The sequence below is a fragment of the Prunus avium genome, chromosome 5 (assembly GCF_965620075.1).
Source record: "Prunus avium chromosome 5, drPruAviu1.hap1.1, whole genome shotgun sequence".
Lineage (NCBI taxonomy): Eukaryota > Viridiplantae > Streptophyta > Magnoliopsida > Rosales > Rosaceae > Prunus > Prunus avium.
Window position 1 is genome coordinate 29,798,665 of NC_142288.1, and position 19,481 is coordinate 29,818,145.

A 19,481-nucleotide genomic window follows, 5' to 3' on the forward strand; every position below is an offset into this window, starting at 1 on the left:
TCACCGCACCCAGCCCAGTATTAATATATAAAATCATTTTGAACAAAAGTAGAATAAAAAAGAAATTAAAAAAGGCGAAAGAAGACAAGAAGAAAGCAATAAAAGCTAAAGACAGGCAGGGTAAACATGTTCCAGGACAGTGAGATCTAGCCCTGGATTTCGTGGTTATACTATTCTACATTCGCACCCAGCCTGCCTTATTTGCGCATCACTATCTGCCTATCAACCACCGTCCATCCAATTAACGAAGCTCAGATATTAGCCTACGTGGCAGAATCGAAGGGTGGAAAGAGCGTCTTATTACAAAAATCAGTCGAAAGTGCGCGCGTTAGCAAGGCAGGGGCGCAGACAGGAGCGAGGAACACGCGTCAGAGATAACGTGCGCACGCTGCAGCTGGTCCCACCAGGCTGAGCTGTATTGTCACATCGACGTCCCTTTTGTCTAATCAAAAAGGAAATCTTAATTCAACAACTACCACTCATTTCACCTCAGACTTTTTTGTCTTTCCCCCACGTCGCTGCCACGTGTCGGTAGCACTCGCCGAACTCTTCATTCAAAATCAAAACTTGGATTGCTTTTAACGGTAAAGTCGAATTTGTTAGGATTGGTCTCTCTCTCAACTTCTCACCTCACGAGATGTTTTAACAGAAAGGAAGCAAGCATGTGAGCTGTGGCGCTAGCTGGTGCAAGCAAATGAGGAAACGATAAATTGGGGTTAGGGCTTGCAGATTGTAGAGCGGGGGAAACAAGGCAGGCAGGCAGGCACGTGATGAGTTTTAATATTGCACAGCGGGGGAATCTTAGAAGCCGGTTCCCTAGACCTGGTTGATAGAAACAGGCTTTGCCGACCTATCCCACCATTATTTTATTTTTTATCCAAAACCATTATAAAAGGTTGCACCTCAAGTTTCAATCTTATAACCAAAGGTCATCATAGTGGGTTTCAACTTTGAAGGGTCATTATTTAGGGGGAGAAAATGGTTGAATGGTTGGCGCTGTACGCTACTTTGGTAGCTAGAGAGGGTATCTAATTAATCTTTTACCTACCTTATATATATATTGGCTTAATGGGTAGGCTTAATTAGTTAGATAGGGGTGGTTCCCATTCCCAGGAGAGAGAGAGAGAGAGAGAAATGGTTTTAGTTAGCTTAGCTATCTTGAGATGCTTTATGATTCTTATGATCGAAGCTTGGTGGAAAGTCGTGGATCTTTGAGATATATGGATTTCGATGAAGGATGCATGGATCTAGATATATGTGGTATGAACTAATAACATCCTTGCTGTTGTAGTAATAAGATGATTCACGGGAACTATTTTCACGATAACAAAACCTGTTATTCGATCAGTGTTCATCTGCAGGTTAGAGGGCTGGATCTCTCTTGGTCTGTGAAGGGTTTACTGATCTTGTTTTTTATCATCTTGATTTTCCCTTCCAAGTTCATATATATATGTATACAGGTGCTAGGGTTTCGAGTAGTAGGTAGGTAGGGGAAGCTAGGGTTACGGAGCAGAGCTCCTTTAAGTCCAATAGAAGGTCTTGCTGGGTGGATTGAGCTGCTGAGCTATGGATCCCACAGCCCTATCTCAGATCATCAGAGGAATAGGCTTGTGGCTTGCATATCTCAGGAGCTGCATTACCTGTGTTAGATCTTTGTTTGGATTGAAGGGAGCTCTACGCCATTCTCACATCCATCATCTCTAATACTTTGTAGCTAGGCTAGGTTTTACACATGTTTCTTTTTACATGTTTTACTTTGATTTGTACTTTCACTACTCCTTAATTAATTATACCCTCTTTTTGCTCCTTAATTAATTACCGCTGATTGCTCTTTCAACAAGTCCTTGCTGCTTTACAGATTCTTCAATTACATGGTTTTTAGAGTTTTAGATTGAAAATACTTTCAGATCTACGTGTTTTTACTTTATTTTTTGTTTGTTGTATTAACTGACATTTCAAACCGCTGTAACATGATTATAAAATGTAGATCAATGGCTTTGTATTGCTTTATGTAGTTTTAAAAATTGCATGTTGTTTTTTTACAACTCTCAAGTCGCATTTTGTTATTTTTATTATAAGTTTCGCAGTTCATTTGGTTGCGATTCTAGGTTCCATTTTTTCAGGTGATGTCAAGTAAAAGATTATGTGCCTAACAAGAATCAGACGCGCCTGCTTAAACCGAGTCTTTGTGCACTGGAGACGTGCAGTGCAGTGTGTAGAAGCTTGATAGTCGCAGGTCATTTTGGGCAGTAAAGATCGTTGACCCATAATAATCTCCAGTTCTATGATATCTCAATGCCTTTTTTCACACCGAGGGAGGAGCCAGCAACATGCAAATGCCGTCTCCTTTGTACGTTTAAACGTTCTATTAGGTTCAAGTTTTATTGTCCAAAATAGTGAAATTAGAGATCTCCAACAATTTGGAATAGGCAATGAATAATTATCAAATGGATACGGCGAATGGCTATGTACTACCGGAATTACAAATGAAATAAAATTTGGGTATAATATCTCTGTTAACTTATAACTAGAGGTATGAACGAGAATTTGTTTTACTGAGTTGGCCAGGATGAATCAGAATTCCATGAACCAGTTGGGAACGGCCGGATCGGCCAAATGAATCCTTGCCTGATGGGGTTACTTCAACTTTAGGAGGTATTGGGTTTCAGGAGAGTGGCCGGATATGCAGAGAGCACCAGATTCATCTTGCTCCCAGAAAACTTGTACCATAACCCCACTTGGATATTCTGCACATTCTGTTCATGGAATCCCCACAAACCTAGCTCCAACCGGGATCCGCAAAACCATTATACGCAAAGTAACTTAAAGCTTAATTCCTTATCGATGTATAAAGGAAAAGAAGAAAACTGGTTGTGTTTTTTACCCTGACTGAGGCTCCAGATGGTAAAGTGAGAGTAAACAACCTACCCTCAGCTGTGGCAGCTTCTAGCTCTGCCTGCCTTGCGATATTCAAGAAGACTTCTTCAAGAGTTGCAAGTCCAAGTTGGATGTATGCTATGCCATATTCTCTCTCTATCTTGAAGCTCCGCAAAAAAATTCTGTATTTAGGTCGCATACCTCAGAAGTCAGATATGCTTCTTGTTTTGCAGTTATATAGGAACCAGAAAAAGATACTAAGCAAATTACCGTCAAAAGCCCCTCTCTATCATGAGGAATAACAAAATTCCGAATGCTCTGTTCTCTTCTTTAGGCAACATAACCTTTTTGCTTGCCAAACTTTGTCTTGAATCCAGAGGTTAGATGTGTTGAAGCTCTGACTTTGTGGCGCAACAATTCTTCTGATATAAACAATGAGCTATATAAAGGTTACCCAAATGGGAACCCAGAGAGGAAAGTTAATGAAATACTTGCAAGTTATGCCCGCTACTTGACTTTGATATGATGAATACATACAGTATCATCATATACTAACTATTGACGGTGCATTTTCTTGCAGCCTATGATTTCTTAAACTCAAATGAGAACAGTTTTAATGCAATCCTATGGTACAATTCAAGCTTGAGGAGGAGTGTTGGTTCTGATCTGCAGCGGATTGGGCGCTCAGTGAATCTGGTAGACAAACATACACATAATTAACTTGATAATTTACTTGGTGACATCTTAAAACAAGAAAAGTGAATGTTGCTAATTGATCAGGCAGGGATGAGTTTTAATGCATTCATTTGTTTTATTTGCTGCCAGGCATCCAATGCCTACCTTCAGTTTTTGCAAGGACCTGGTACCAAAATGCTGTTTGAGTTTGTCAAAGAAATGCCTAAGCCTGTAACCAACGTAGTAAGCATGCCGGATCTTTCCTCTCTAATTGGTCCACTCTTCTTTACATGGATCATTTTACTGCTGTTCCCGGTAAGTAAGATTGATTATGTTCATCCATATTCACTACATGGATTTTTGCTAATTAACTTAGCTTACTTAATTTCCCAACTTTTTAATGGTGTATGCAGGTTGTGTTGAAGTCACTGGTTTACGAGAAACAACAAAAACTGAGAATCATGATGAAAATGCATGGCCTTGGTTATGGACCGTATTGGATGATCTCCTATGCCTATTTTCTTGCAGTTTCTTTGATCTACATGCTGCTCTTTATGGCAGTTGGCTCCATCATAGGTATACTTGTATCTATCTAACTACTTGCCAACTGTTTCAGACTGGCTTCACCCTGAGTTGCTTTAATGAATTCAAGTGTGTTTACTTCCATCCTTGCAGGGTTAAAATTCTTCACAATCAATGACTACAGCATCCAATTTGTTTTATACTTCATCTATATGAACTTGCAAATAGCGGCGGCTTTCCTAGTAGCTTCAATGTTTTCAAACGTTAAGGCTTGTACAGGTTCGATTTGTTTTGGTTTGAAATTATTGATCAGGGATTTACATTTTAAGTTTTATCTCATGAGATGATTTAACTGACATGGTTGATTTTATGGTAACAGCTATAGGTTACATTCTGGTCTTTGGAACTGGGCTTTTGGCAGAAAATCTTTTTCGAAGATGCATCTGTCTCTAGTAAGTGGAAATTTTTATGAAAATGAAGCATTTGGAACTTAATTTGCTTTTTGTTTATACTTTTCAGAAACTCAACTCTGTATTGGTGTTCTTGTACGTAGGACGTGGGATAATTCTTTTACAATTGTATCCTGGCTTCTCTCTGTATCGTGGATTATAAGAGCTAGCACAATACCCCTTGCAAGAAAAAAGGGTTGGGATGCGATGGAGCAATTTGAATGATAACCAGAATGGGATGAAAAAGGTCTTCATTATCATGGTTATTGAGTGGTTTGTGGTGCTTTTTGTTGCATATTGCATTGACCAAGTTGTATCATCTGGAAGTGAAAAAAGTCCTTTATTTCTCTTGCAAAGGATTAGGAAGAAGAAACTTGCATCTCTAAGGAGGCCTAGTTTGCAAAGGCAGGGATCAAAAGTTTCCATTCAGATGGAGAAACCTGATGTTAGTCATGAGGTAACTTTTCTTGTCTCTCTTTAGCTTATATACTCATTAGTCTTTATCACAGGTATAAATTAGTTCTGCTTCCACTTCTTCCTAATTTCCAGATCGAGATGGTTGATAGGTTGGTATTGGAAAAAAATACAAGTCATGCGATCGTTTGTGACAACCTCAAAAAGGTGTATCCGGGAAGAGATGGAAACCCTGAGAAATTTGCAGTGAAAGGGTTGTCTCTTGCTTTGCCTCCAGGGGAGTGCTTTGGTATGCTTGGCCCCAATGGTGCAGGGAAGACCTCTTTTATTAGTATGGTGAGCAGAGCACACTCTACTTCTTTAGAATATATAATTATCAAACATATATACTAATGGCTAGTTACTGCTTAACCAATTGCAATCTCTTTCCACAGATGACTGGTCTCACAAAACCAACCTCTGGCACAGCATATGTTCATGGTATGGACATTCCGACGCAAATGAACGATATATATACCAGCATGGGATTTTGTTCACAGCATGAGTAAGCTAAATCAATTTTAAGCAAAATTTCTTTTTCTTGGTTGTTTCTTTAAACATTTAAATCAATGTTATGAGTTTCTTGCTTTCTGGATATTATTTAGCCTACTATGGGAAACACTGACTGGAAGGGAGCATCTACTATTTTATGGCAGACTTAAGAACCTCAAAGGTCGTGCCTTAATGCAAGTGAGTAAATTGAAAATTTAGTAATTTACTATTTTTGACATTGGGATTGTAATTGAAAACTCGTAAGCATTCAAGATGGGTTGATATGTTTAGCTAGCTGGGAGGATTAATTTGTGGGTGGTTTAATTTGGTTGCTGAAGGCAGTGGAAGATTCTTTGAAGAGTGTCAAGCTTTTTGATGGTGGGATTGCTGACAAACAAGCAGGGAAATACAGTGGAGGCATGAAGACAAGGCTTAGCATCGCAATTTCGCTGATAGGGGACCCCAAAGTACGTCTTGGTGCTCCATCTGCTAAAGCTAATTCGATTTTTTATTTCGATATGTTATCTCAAGATCATGCAACGTATTGCACTCGTTCTTTTTGCAAATTCCTGTACTTGAAGGTTGTTTACATGGACGAGCCTAGTACTGGACTTGATCCATCTTCAAGAAACCATCTACGGAATGTTATAAAGACTGCAAAACAAGACCGGGCAATCATCCTAACCAGTTCTCTCTCTCCCCCTCTCTCTCACACAATCTATTTGTGACCTTATTAATTCTCAATCTATGTTTAGCTCTTTCATTTCACTTACAAAGCCGATATATATCTTCAGCACATTCCATGGAAGAGGCAGAGGTCCTGTGTGATCGATTAGGAATTTTCGTAGACAGCAGGATGCAGTGTATAGGAAACCCAAAAGAGGTAACCAAATCCCAACTCTTCTATTCTCCTATCAATGAGATTCTTGGCTTGGATGCTTGGATTAATTACTGTTTGAGAATTGAAAATATGTGATGATGCAGCTGAAGGGGAGATATGGAGGATTGTATGTCTTTACGATGACAACAAGTTGGGAACACGAGGAAGAAGTGGACAGGAGGATAGTACAGAAGTTGTCACCCACCGCAAACAAGACATATCGACTGTCAGGGACACAAAAGTTTGAGCTGCCCAAAAATCAGGTCAGAATTGCAGATGTATTCCAAGCAGTGGAGTTTGCAAAGAGTAGATTCCCAGTGTTTGCATGGGGTGTGGTTGACATTACTTTGGAGGATGTCTTCATTAAGGTTGCTGCAGCTGCATCTTCATCATATGATATATGAAACCCCAACGTAGTACTAGATTTTAACTTGATTAACTGTTGAATATTGTTAGAAGATGCATTTAATATGCCTGCCATTCATTCATTTGGATATTCTGTTAAACTTTTGTTCTGCTTAACAGTCTATATATATATATATAAAATTCAAAAGAAATTAATATAAATTTTGAAATGTATGCACATGTTACTTGCGAATGCCAACAATCTCATGTTACACCTCGAAGCACAATCAGATTCTAGTCAGAATTGTCAAATTAAAGCATTGGATTCTCCTTGTATTAACCTAAACCCTAAGGGGGTGTATTCAATTAGGATTTTAATTGATTTTTTTGAAGCTTAAAAGTCCAGTGGTATTCAAAGCGTTAATTCAGTCCACTACGGCCAGATTTTGATAGTGTTTGGGAGAGATGGCTGCTTCCATTACATGGTATGGGCTAACTTCGCCGTCATTATCCAAGAACAGCTTTAGCAAATCCACCGAGAAGCCACCAAGGATGGCGAGCCCTGGTTGTCTACGAGGCACTGCCAGCGTGTCCAACTTCCAATACACAATCTCCGGCACCGCATTCTCCTCGTACCCCTTCTCCTTAAACTCGCTCTGTATTGCTTTATAATCACTCTCCCAGCAGCTCTTCTTGTTATCATTTCCCGAATTAGCCACCTCAAAGCATGTGTTGGTGAACACAAACACCTTCTTCACCATCTGCTCTGCCTTTAAATTCCCCTTCACAGCCGCTTCCAGAATCAAATCAAACACCTTGTGCAAATCAATTTTGCTGCCGCCGCAGTCCATCCTTCTCACAAACTCGCACTTGGACTTGAGATTATCCCCTCCTACCAAATGCAGCTCAGGGTTTGGACTGAAGCTGATCACCTTCCCTTTCCAGCATGGCTCTTCACTCAGTTGAGACAACAGCAGCCCCAAACCCACCGACACATCCATGTAGTTTTGGATCCCCGCCATGGAAGACGAAGACACGTCGCATACAGCCAAGCAGTTTTTCAGCTTGCCCTGCTTTTTTAACCACATCACCATGGCCTTCCACTGAAGCTCAGTCACTTGCCCCACATCCACATCATCCGCATATCCTACGATCTCATTTGGAAGCAGAGCACCCGCCGCAATGTTGCACTTGACACCGCCGTTGCCGCCTTTGACGTCCTCCAAATACTTCTTAACCGCACAGGGCTTTCTTCCTGAATCATCAAAATAATCCAAGGCGTTGATCAAGGGCACCAGCACCTCCTTCCTCAGCCGGTCTCGGACTCTGTAGGCGTAATGGGCCCCCGAAACAACTCGATATTCTGGGGACGATTCTCGCCGGAAAATCTTTCTCGCAACGCTTTCACACAGCAATGTGGCGCGCTCCATGTAGGAGTCGATGGAAGGGCAGAAATACGGCGTGGAGCTTATCTCGTGAATGTCCTGCTTCTTTAATTTTCCAATATCAGACTTCAACTTCTCCGCGAAAAGATCCGATACCCGGTCGTGTAAATTGTAAGAATTGGTCATTCGGGTCGCCTTCGTACCGCTCAACAACCTTCTTCTTGGCCATGGCGATATCAATGGCCTTCTCTCTCCTCCTCCTACTACTACTAATACTATTATTATTATTATTGCCAGCAGCAGCAGCCTTTTCCTTTTTCCTCCTCCTCCTGACGTCCTGGCCTTGGAGAAGGCGGTACAGAATCTCGACAAGGTCGTGCATAAGGGCGACGGACTGGGAAAACTCGCCGGCTATAGAGGCGACGTTGCAAGCTAGGGTCTTGGGGTGGTTCTGGTGGATCCAAAATGCGGCGGCGTAGAAGGCTTCTTCATCGGATTTTCCAAGATCATTGGAGCAGTCTCGGAGGTTGCAGATGAGCTTGAGGGTGGTCAGGGGATTGTGGGACCAGGCTAGAGGGAGGAGTTGCTTGAGATATTTATAGGAACTGGAGGTCGGGGGCTTGTCACTGTCGTCTTCTGCTTCTACGTTTGGTACGAGTACGTGGAAGAAAAAATCAAGGCAGGGGTTGCCGTAGGAGGAGAGAATCTGGAAGTGAAATGGGCAACCATGAAAACAGAGTCTTCTTCTTGATTGGGAGTACACAGAGTTTGGGGTTGGGGTCTGCAGGGGTGGGTTGTTTGGGCTCCGGAGGAGGAATGTTGTTATAATAAGGAGCCAATTTTTCATTTCTGAGTTGTGAAATACGTTTGACGACAAGGGTTTTGTTTGCGTTGACCAAAACTAGTGGCAGCGGAGAGAGGATTTTTGCTATTTTCACTGCAGGTTTCATCATACTCATAACCATTTTCAAGTTCAATGAAGGGATAAATATCTCTCTCTCAGTGGCCAAAATAAACAAACGGACAATTGGGGCGAAGAGATGCTTTGTTTGGGCAGCAAGCAAGGACTTTATTATTACGTACTAGTGAGATCCAAACCTTAAGATCAAAGCCAAGAATAAAAGGGTAATGCTATATTTTTATACCACATTGTGTACCATCTCTCTAATAGAGGTAGAGCCCACCAATACAATAGGGCCCACCTCTATTAGAGAAGTGGTATAAAAATGTGGTATGCCTAGCAAGCAGTACAGACATTGAAACAAAGGAGAGGACGTACGCCTCTTCTTTCTCCTTTGTTAGGTTTTGCTTGGAGGGCTGAAGCCCAAACAGAAACTACACCAACGCAAATTACCGGGGCCTAAAGAAAAAAATAAAAAATGAATAATAACTTACCTACTACAAAGTACTGGGCCCAAACAGAATACACATGTAGCTGAAAATCTTGAAACGAAATAAATTACGTAACCTACATCACTAGGGAAACCATAAACTGGTGGTTACTACCGTAGTCTGTATGCAAAACAAATTACCGGTTTTGCTGTATGCTACATTTTTGTACATTCTTTCTCATCTCCACGAGAAGAGAGATGCTAGCTAGCATTAGATTACCAAGAAATAATTGTGCTTATGACAACAAGAGTGTATGATATGATGTAAGAAGTTGCTGTGAAAGTCAGTATCAGTAGTATCTGATACATACATCATAATCGCATCCAAAAACTAATCGTCACGTATGTGCATTGCTGCTGCTCCATTTAGGGCATAAGCAATAAAGTCTAGTTTCTAATCAACTCTAGCTGCCTGATACAGATTGCTTGAAGCCGATCATAATAAGCACATAATCTCCTCTCTTCAAGGATTGAAGACTCATCGTAATAAAGCATATAATCGTAGAAGTTGTTCAACACATTTGCCAATAATGTTCCAGGATAAAGTACCACATATATTTGTATAGGCATGACCTAAACATCTATGCATCCGTTACTCGGTTCTTGTTATGTCCTCAAAGGAAAGGTAATGCATCATACATTTTGAATTTGAGGCGCCAAATCCTAAATAGCTCAACTAAGGAAAGAAGGGAAAAGAAAGACCAAACTCCTTTCACAACACACAAATGCGTTGAAACCCAACATCTGTGACTAATTCTTCAACATTACATTTGAAACCCAAAAGAGGGATTGAAGGAATACATCATTTCTGAATCCTGTGAAGCAAAAGAATATTACATAGCATCGTATAACAAGATAACAGAGTTGTAGCATCAAATCTAAACCAAAGGCCAATAGGTGCAAAAGCATACCATCTCATTCAGAATTCAACTGAGAACCATTTTCTGCATTGGCTTCCAAGTTCCAGCCCCTGAAATGAGTAACAACTAATTAGTGGTCAAACTAGTAAAATGCATGCCAGAGAAAACACACCAGATAGGAAAAGGTAGATTACTTCTCGGCTGCTTCCCTCCTCAATTCATCCAGATGACTTTCAAGCTTAACACATGCAGCATGGATTTCTATATTTTTCTGACAAAGCTCCTTCCATTGGGCAGACAGAGCATTAAGCTCATATGCAGTGTTTTGCTGCCATCAATGAAGAAGTAAATTTATCAGATCAGAGTACAACTGAGCATCAAAACAGTACAAGGTCGGCGGCAAGAAAGTTAAATCACCTGGTGATATTTCCTTTCACGATTCACTGTTTCAATCTTTTGAAATTGTTCCTGAGCTAATTTCTGCATTCTGAAAAAGAAAAACCAAGTATTATCAAATCCATTTTTGCATATAGTTACAGGTTACTGCTGCGCAATCCCCAAAGTCGCACAACTAGTGCGGGAATCAAGGAATTCAATCAGTTGTTTCACAATCATAAATGTTGCACTTTTTACATGAGATCTGAAAAACGAACCTTGAAAAAACCAATTGCAATCGATTGTTGTTCTGAATCCAGGCGTCAGGACCATATTTGTCAATCAGCTCCAAATTCTCTAACCTGCAAACCAGCCACTCAATTCATCACAAGCAAATATATACGCACATATACAGATTCATGGCATACATTATATTATACACATACGTATGTATGTAGAGATTACCTGACGACTTGGTGCTGCAAAGAGCACTGAGCTTTCTGAAGAGCAAGTCTCCAAGCCGTTTCATCATTCATTTTATTCAAAGGCGGCGTCTCTACTTTGTCTCTGGAAAAATCAATAACCGCCGGAGGCCTAGAAGCTCTCACGCGGTCGTACTCTCTAGCTAGCATAGGATGATCCTGAGGTATAAAATTTCATAATCAGTGAGATAGAAACCCTAATCTCCGCAGCCAAAAGAGAGAAAAACCTAGGAATTTGGGCACTGACCTGGAAATTGGGCTTGGGAAGTGGAGGCAAGTCTTTAAGGAAATCGGCGGGCTTTTTTGCGCTGCGTCGCAACTCCTCCTCCACCATGCGGTCGACCTCTCGTTTGACGTCGGGGTTGGCGTAGTCGTCGTCGATGTACGGCAAGGCGTCGATGGTTTCGGCGTTGGTTAAAGGTCCTGGCCATGCTGGACCTTGCGGTGGCGGAGCTTCTAGCATTAAGATGTCACTGTTGCTGTTGTTCGCCATTGTTGTACACCGAGAGTCACTGAGTGCGATTCAGAGACTGAACTCGTGCGAGAGTGAGAGTAAAATTGGGGATGACGGTGTAAAATTGGGGTAGTCTGCGAAATTGTGACTTTATGCGCGCCGTTTGAGCCCGACCCTTTCTTTTTTGTGGGCAAAGCGCCCCGTTTATTTGAAGAGCGAATTTCATTTTACTGACCAAAAATTAAAATTTTCATTTCAATTTTTTTCCGGTTACAAAAATTAATTGTGAATTACGGGCTAAAAGAGAAAAAATTTATAATATTTTATTTAATTCAAAATTTGCATTTACCACAAAGTCAAATATATAATACTACCTGCCTGGGGTTCAATATCACATCTTTGATGATGATCACTTTCAGTAATAAAAAGAAAGCAAATAGTACTGGGCATGTTAGAATGTAGAAGCCTCACATGATATGATATATAGATAATACAGCACAACAAAAGATTTGAAATGTGGAAGTAGTACTACAAACAGTAAAATACACTGCAACATTTCTCTATTATTCCTTTCAAACTTTTGAATTTTGAGAACTTGAAATGGAACCCAATACCATTAGATCATGTTTTCCACTGCTGGCTTGCTTGTACACCAAACAAAAATTTACTGAAAACAGAAACTGTGGTCCGCATCTAGTCTATGAGATTTGCATACTTGAATAGATGAGAGTGAAAAAGCGCTCAACTTCTGGTACATTTAGAATGATTTGGATGAATTTGCTTGGTTCTTCAAGGATTGTAGGACCCATCCGTGCAACCCGTGCCAAAACTTTGGCAAGTTGAACTCCTCCGGGTTGAGCACCCATGTCCTCTATCACAGTATCCACCACTGCTCTCAATGCTATGTCAGCAACACTCCCAAATTCAGCACTGCAATAGAAGATGAAAAGGATTTGACTGACTTCGAATTAGCGGAACAAAAAAGTTACTAAAAGAAAAGGCGGCATTTTGAGGGATAACAATGACAAAATAAACTTGTATAATAGGGGATTACATGTATGGATCTACTCTAGCAAGCTTATGAAAGAAGTCAGAATTTAGTAAAGCCAAAATCAGTATACTACGGCCGATAATGCTGCATCCCTAACATCACAGGCATACCTTGATATTACTGCCCGTGTCTCCACCATAAGTTGTTCAAATTTGGTGACATCTGGAAGAAGTGTGTTATCATTGCTAAAGGCAGTGGCTAGTTCAAGTCCACGGGCATCCTCAGGCATCAAGTAGTTCACCCAGTGATGGGGATCTCCTGTGCTCATGAACTTGTCAAGTATTTGCATGATAGTTGCATGAAGAACTGTGGCATTGAAGGAATCCCTTAGCTGCTTTCTGCACATGAAAAGCATCCAAACTATTTAATACAATCTCTGATAATCAATACGTTCTATGAGAAAGTTGGGGCAGTGAGAAAGTTTGGTAGTTTCGTGTATTAAACTCTTATTGAGAACAGATTGAAAGCCTGGACATTGACCATCGTATATAAGACATTTTTAAGGATGACATAGTCACAAAGGACAAGCATGTATACTCATAAGCATTAACAGCAACATGATAATAGATGGTAAGACAAAGCTTACCCATTAAGAACTTCTGTTGCTGCTGCCTGGATGTTTGAAATTAAAGCAGGCATGCCATTACTGGAGAGATAATCAGAACTTGCTAGAAACTTCTGCTGGTCATCCCTATGAATGAGATCAGCATCCTCCTGTAAACATAATGATAACAAATATATACATTCAGAGAAGTAAAAGTAACATGTCAGAACCAGTAATATTGTCTAAAGTTCACTTCAGAACCAGCAGTAAAAGTAACATGTGAGTGGTGTTGCAAACCAGCCTTAATGTCTATTAAATTACTGGGGGGAAATGAACAGATGTAACGATACTTTTAGGGAGTGAGCACCAATCAGACTGTCACCAAGCAGTAATCAGGGATAGTATTCTGAAATATATTATTTCCAGATTGAGACAACCTGGAAACCATCTACCCCCTGCCACTCATACCTCACCTCCTTTATGGATATCCAGCCTCACCAGAAATGCATCCCAGTCCTTTTCTACACTCTCAAACAGAATTGCGTGTCTAGGCTTCACCATACTTATTCTACTAAGTTATTCTCCAAAACTTAAACATTTTATTTTAAAATCTCCTTAACAACAGTGAATGTGATGCCACTCAGCCACTACCCTAGGTATAATTGCAACACGCTAGAACATCCCTAACTCCTGGGAAATTTTATTTAAGAATGGAACCTATTTACAAGTGACATAACTTGCAGCCATATTTGATAACTTAATGAAACTTAGTTACTTTGATTAAGTTTAGATCACATACATTCCTTCAATCCCAAATTTTGGTGACAGGCTAACCTACAAATGAACATCTAGAAGAAGATGTTTCACTTTTGAGGCTACGTTTCCCAACAATCCATTTTTAGAAAGTGAAAGTTCACACATCTTACTAACTAATTGTACCCTAAACGGTTTCTTGATATGCAATGATAATTCATCCTAGTAATAAAATAGGACCATGAAATACATGCAAAATGGAGTTATCAATAATTTGCAAGTACAGAAAGTGGGAAAGTATATAGCTCTTACAATTAAAAGAGAGCTTCCAAGACCACGGGCAGTATCAATATATAAATGTCTCCCTAATATATTGACTTGAACTCTAATATATAAGCTAAGGATCGTCATTGCCCACAACGACAACACCATTCTTGTGAAACCTGGAGAAATACAAGACCTATACAAGGTGAGCTGATTATAAATATCAGAATTCATAAACTATGGTACTGATAGATGACCAATATATAAATAAATTCAAGTTTGTACTTAGAAATTCAGTCAAGTCAGATTCATACTTAGAATTTTCAGTCTATCCCATAATTCAAGTTTCTCTGCAGATGTTGATTGGCCCTTCGCTTGCATTAACCTGTCTGTAAGGTGAGAAAGGTCTAACTCTTCAGCTATCCGACTATTTAAATAGTGCATTGCATGAGGCAACGTAGTTGTATCAGCAATTCTTTGTATGTTCTCAAAATGGGCTTGCATTCTATTATTGGGAACAAAAAGACATAATGTTAGAACCCAGATAGTAAGTAGTCAGGGACTCAACAACAAAATATCTGGATACAGAAATTGAAGTGGGGATCTCTCTTAACTGGGCCTTGATAATCTCTTCATTTCTATCTCGTTCATGCTCGAGTTCGGTATCCAGGTCAGCAAGCCTTTGTCTGTGAGCATTATACAGTTTATACAGAAGATATCCACTTCCTAAAACACCAGCTGTAACATACAACTTCCTCCTATGCCTTCTCCAAAAACCCCTAAAATAACAATGGCGTACCAAAGTCGAAAGTAAACAGTTGGTGAATAGAATAAGCCAATTGTTACAAAACTCAAAAGTAAACCAGATGTGTACACATAAACCACAATAACAGGAAAGCCATTAAACCAAAGGACCAGTTATTACTAACAAATTTTATCAACAAAATGTAAGAGCCCGCAAGCGTAAGCAACCAATTATAACAAGAAAAGAAAAACAACGAATATCTCAAATAAATTACCATAATAGAGAAAGTAAAACAATACCCAGAAGAAGAAATAGACAATTAAATCAGAAACAGAGACGCACAACAAAGACCCAGATGATAGAACGCAGTAAATTTGATGAACTGACCTTAAAGAAAGCATTGTTGGTGCTATGAGAGCCAAGCATCCATCACTGAGCCTTAATATACTGAAGTCCTTTCTGTGAAGATGGTTGAAAGAAGATAGTTTCGAGTGGAAAAGGGCAAGAAAATGAAATGGAAAAAAGTTGTTTATCGGGCAGAGCCGCAAGCGGTCTTACGAAAACCCGCGCCGCAATCAAGTGTAACGGAGGTTCTTCACGTAATGGAAATCAGTTTGAGGATTCAAAGAGACTGTAAAAGCCTAAAACGAGGAGGCCCCTCTGTTATGAGTAAGTTTATCTGAGGAATTTTGAAGGATTTGTAGAGAAGGCAAGTGGGGTTAAGTTAAGGCTGGTGGGATGAGATCAATTGGGCGTAGTATATATTTAGGCCCTGTGATAGTTTTGGTAATTAAACTCTAGCTTTATATGAACTTTTCTATTCAACTAATAGTAATGGTTAATGCTTAGTTCCTACCAAAATCTCGTATGTTGCTAATTCTGTAAATCTGAATTATATTGAAGTAAAATTTTGCATACACTATATAATTATAATGCAAGCAATTGTTGTCAAAATTAGTACGGTTCAAGATGCAATCTAATTCAATTTGCTTAAATCAATGATCCAGATGATTTGTTTTGGTATATTAAATTGAAACTCCAAATTCAAAACCCAATATGATTGAAGTGGATTAACTTGTAAAAAATCATTCAATTTGTATATAACTTTACTTATATTAAGATGTTCGATTGGATATTTGGCGATTTATCTCTAAAGACACATACCCACAACATGATGAAAGTAAGAGCAAAAATACAAATTATTATGAAGAATAAAATTAAAATTAAAATTAAATATTAATCGAATCAAAGGAAACTGTTATTAGTACTTCAAAAAAGTTATGCTTCATGTATAAAAATTTAAGAGAGAAATTAAACTTGGATGAATACAATGACGTTTTTAGAGTGCCAATATATTTGTCTCTAATCCTTAAATACATACTAAACTTATTTAGGGATATTTCAATATTTGATATCATCTTAAAAAAATGATATTTGATATTTAGGTAGGGTATAGTCATCATCTAACCATTGGTTTCTATGCTGTGGTGTTGTCTGAATCCAAGGCCCGACTTCAGATTCTAATTGGGCTTCCAAATTAGACCCAAAATATATTCCCGGGCCTTGCTTATTCCGAGCCGGGTTGCCAAACTTAAGGTACCCAAACACACACACACCCCACCCCACCCCAGGGCCTAGTTTGGGTTTGACTCTCTCTCTCTCTCTCTCTCTCTCTCTCTAACTCTCCCCCAAAACCCTATTTCATTCAGCTATATATACTTCTTTTATTCTCATTTTTCCTCTCACGCTTTCACTCTCACTCCGCGCCTTCGCCTCTCGAAACCCTAGATACCCACTCAGCCGCCGAGCAAAGCCGAAGCCATGGCAGAAACTCTCGTTCTCCGCGGAACCATGAGGGCTCACACCGACATGGTCACGGCCATCGCCATTCCGATCGACAACTCTGAGATGATCGTCTCGGCATCGCGCGACAAGTCTATCATCCTCTGGCACCTTACCAAGGATGAGAAGACTTACGGTGTGCCCCGCCGTAGGCTAACTGGCCACTCTCACTTCGTCCAGGACGTCGTCCTGTCATCCGACGGCCAGTTCGCGCTATCTGGATCCTGGGACGGCGAGCTTCGCCTCTGGGACTTGGCTCTCGGCGTCTCTGCTCGCCGCTTTGTGGGCCACACCAAGGACGTTCTCTCCGTAGCCTTCTCGATTGACAACCGTCAGATCGTTTCGGCCTCCCGCGACCGTACGATCAAACTGTGGAACACTCTTGGTGAGTGCAAGTTCACTATCCAGGACCAAGATGGGCATGGTGATTGGGTCAGCTGCGTCCGCTTCAGCCCCAATACACTGCAGCCCACCATCGTATCAGCCTCATGGGACAAGACCGTCAAAGTGTGGAACTTGACCAACTGTAAGCTGAGGTGCACCCTTGAAGGGCACAATGGGTATGTGAACACAGTGGCGGTTTCTCCTGATGGCTCATTGTGCGCCAGCGGAGGGAAAGATGGAGTGATTTTGCTGTGGGATTTGGCAGAAGGCAAGATGCTTTACTCACTTGGTGCTGGTGCTATTATTCACGCTCTCTGCTTCAGTCCCAACAGGTACTGGTTGTGCGCGGCAACTGAACAAAGCATTAAGATCTGGGATTTGGAAAGCAAGCAAATCGTTGAGGATTTGAAGGTTGATCTCAAAACTGAGGCTGAGAAGACAGAGGATACCCATGCTGCTACTGCATACAAGAAGAAGGTATACGTGTTCCTTTTTTGTTGTTTTTTAATATCTACTGGTTGTATTTCTGATTTTTCAATTTTGTTAATTGATCAAATTCTGCCCTGTGTTCCATATGCGATTATGCTTTTTTAATTTGTTATGATTATGTTGCTTTAGATAATTTTTTCCATTTGGTGTTCTGCCTATCGTCATGTTTTGCAGTGCATTGTTTTAGAAAATATGTTGGTTGTTTGATCATACCTTGTTTTGCAGTGCATTGTTTGATGATTTGTTTCTTATGAAACAGAAACAAATGGTTTGGAATTTAAAAGGTTTTAGATTTGAGAGAAGTGGGAGGAATGAGGGGTTATAGAAATAATGTTCTAATGCAAGTTGGTCATGTAGGCGATGAGTTTGTTTAATTTTTATTGTATACATATTTATGAAAAATGTATTGCAAAGTTTGAAATTGACAAGCCAGCTACTAGGGAAAGCTAAATTGACTGTTTTTTTTTTTGTTCTATTGAAAATGGATCAACAAGTGAAGGTTAATTTGGTTTGTTGTTTCCCTATATGAAAGGGATCTGCTGTTTTGGAGTGAGGTTCTTCTAGGCTCTTGCTGGAGGGCGTGGTGTACATTCTTTTTATTACCATGTCTCTAATCTAGGTGGATCCTAGAGTGGCCATCTCATCTGCAATGTGCATCTAGTTAATATTAGGGCTCCTTTTTTTCCGGTGGTTATCATGTGATTTTGTTTTTTCTACTTGTAGACAATTATAGAACTTGTGATTCTGTCGGTTTAACTTTTGTTCCGAATTGCAGGTTATTTACTGTACAAGTTTGAACTGGAGTGCCGATGGGAGCACCTTGTTTAGTGGCTACTCCGATGGGGTAATCAGAGTTTGGGGCATTGGCCGTTACTAGAAAAGCTTGGGAGTAATATTCTCCTCGGGACTTATGTTATCGAGAACAGTCCGTTACTTTTTTTTGTTCTTGTAGTTGCTTTAAAGTTTATTTAGGTTTTTGTTGGAAATGTTGGACATGTTGGATTTTATCATTATGTTGACTATATGGCTTTGAGGCCTCGTTATTTTGAGCTTCGGTTTTCAAATTAAGATATTATATTGGCTTGTCATCCTCAGTTAAGCATTGAATTTGATAATCAAATTCCATATTCGTTAACATTGATTATGTGATTACTGCCATGGCGAGATGTCATGAAACATTTACCCAACGGGGTCAAGTTTTTAGCTATCAGCTCAGTGGCATTTGTGTGCTGCTTGCAAGCGGCTTGATCGAGTTGATCTTTAGTGAAGCTTAATTTTGAGCTTATTTGCTAAACTGATCGAGTACGTAATAATTGTTGCATTTATCTCATGTATATTGTCAGTTATTTTTAGAGTTCATTCACTGTAACATATTTCGATGCCCTGCCTGCCAACGCAGTCTTGTATTCCTTTTGGAGATTGATTGAGGTGATGCGAATTCATGATTTTAACATCAGTACGATACACGCTAACCTGATCTGATATGATATGCTGCTGATCGTATTGTGAGATACTTAAAATGAAATTGAACGTTACCACTTACAGCACTGAGGTATAACACTTAAATTAGAATGAAATAACCCCATACTGCTTATGTAAAGTAAACGTTACAGCACTGAGGTAAAACTCTTAAATTAGAAACAGAGCTGATTTACCCACTCCTCTTTTGTCCATTTATACTACTTTTGTTAGAAACTATATCCACTTACATTCCCTTTTTTGTTATAGTTAAAAGTAATAAAAAAAATAAAATAATTGTAAGTGCAAAA

General features: G+C 39.8%; 3 protein-coding genes and 2 pseudogenes across 4 annotated transcripts; 2 read left to right on the top strand and 3 right to left on the bottom strand.

Annotated features, from left to right (window-relative positions):
• The first annotated feature begins 3,220 nt into the window (after window positions 1-3,220).
• LOC110746172 (ABC transporter A family member 7-like) lies at window positions 3,221-6,842 on the top strand (annotated as a pseudogene). The gene is made up of 13 exons (XR_015836091.1): window positions 3,221-3,374; window positions 3,458-3,573; window positions 3,703-3,867; window positions 3,966-4,128; window positions 4,228-4,353; window positions 4,454-4,526; window positions 4,628-4,980; window positions 5,073-5,273; window positions 5,372-5,481; window positions 5,582-5,666; window positions 5,807-6,155; window positions 6,263-6,351; window positions 6,453-6,842. The product of XR_015836091.1 is annotated as an ABC transporter A family member 7-like (transcript).
• A 52-nt stretch (window positions 6,843-6,894) lies between these two features.
• On the bottom strand, window positions 6,895-9,774 carry LOC110746184 (uncharacterized; annotated as a pseudogene).
• A 137-nt stretch (window positions 9,775-9,911) lies between these two features.
• On the bottom strand, window positions 9,912-11,826 carry MOS4 (modifier of snc1,4). Its single transcript, XM_021947585.2, has 7 exons — window positions 11,434-11,826; window positions 11,170-11,345; window positions 10,983-11,066; window positions 10,747-10,816; window positions 10,524-10,657; window positions 10,381-10,439; window positions 9,912-10,284 (listed from the first exon to the last, which is right to left on the bottom strand). The coding sequence occupies exons 1-6, from the start codon at window positions 11,677-11,679 to the stop codon at window positions 10,385-10,387; spliced, it is 765 nt and encodes a 254-aa protein (XP_021803277.1). The 5' UTR covers window positions 11,680-11,826; the 3' UTR covers window positions 9,912-10,284; window positions 10,381-10,384.
• Window positions 11,827-12,091: 265 nt separating this feature from the next.
• On the bottom strand, window positions 12,092-15,759 carry PEX3-1 (peroxin 3-1). Its single transcript, XM_021947553.2, has 7 exons — window positions 15,385-15,759; window positions 14,867-15,031; window positions 14,567-14,757; window positions 14,301-14,431; window positions 13,278-13,405; window positions 12,802-13,029; window positions 12,092-12,570 (listed from the first exon to the last, which is right to left on the bottom strand). The coding sequence occupies exons 1-7, from the start codon at window positions 15,396-15,398 to the stop codon at window positions 12,339-12,341; spliced, it is 1,089 nt and encodes a 362-aa protein (XP_021803245.1). The 5' UTR covers window positions 15,399-15,759; the 3' UTR covers window positions 12,092-12,338.
• Window positions 15,760-16,725: 966 nt separating this feature from the next.
• On the top strand, window positions 16,726-18,800 carry LOC110745633 (small ribosomal subunit protein RACK1). Its single transcript, XM_021945757.2, has 2 exons — window positions 16,726-17,700; window positions 18,488-18,800. Exons 1-2 carry the CDS (start codon window positions 16,819-16,821, stop codon window positions 18,587-18,589), a joined length of 984 nt encoding a protein of 327 aa, XP_021801449.1. The 5' UTR covers window positions 16,726-16,818; the 3' UTR covers window positions 18,590-18,800.
• The last annotated feature ends 681 nt before the right edge of the window (window positions 18,801-19,481 follow it).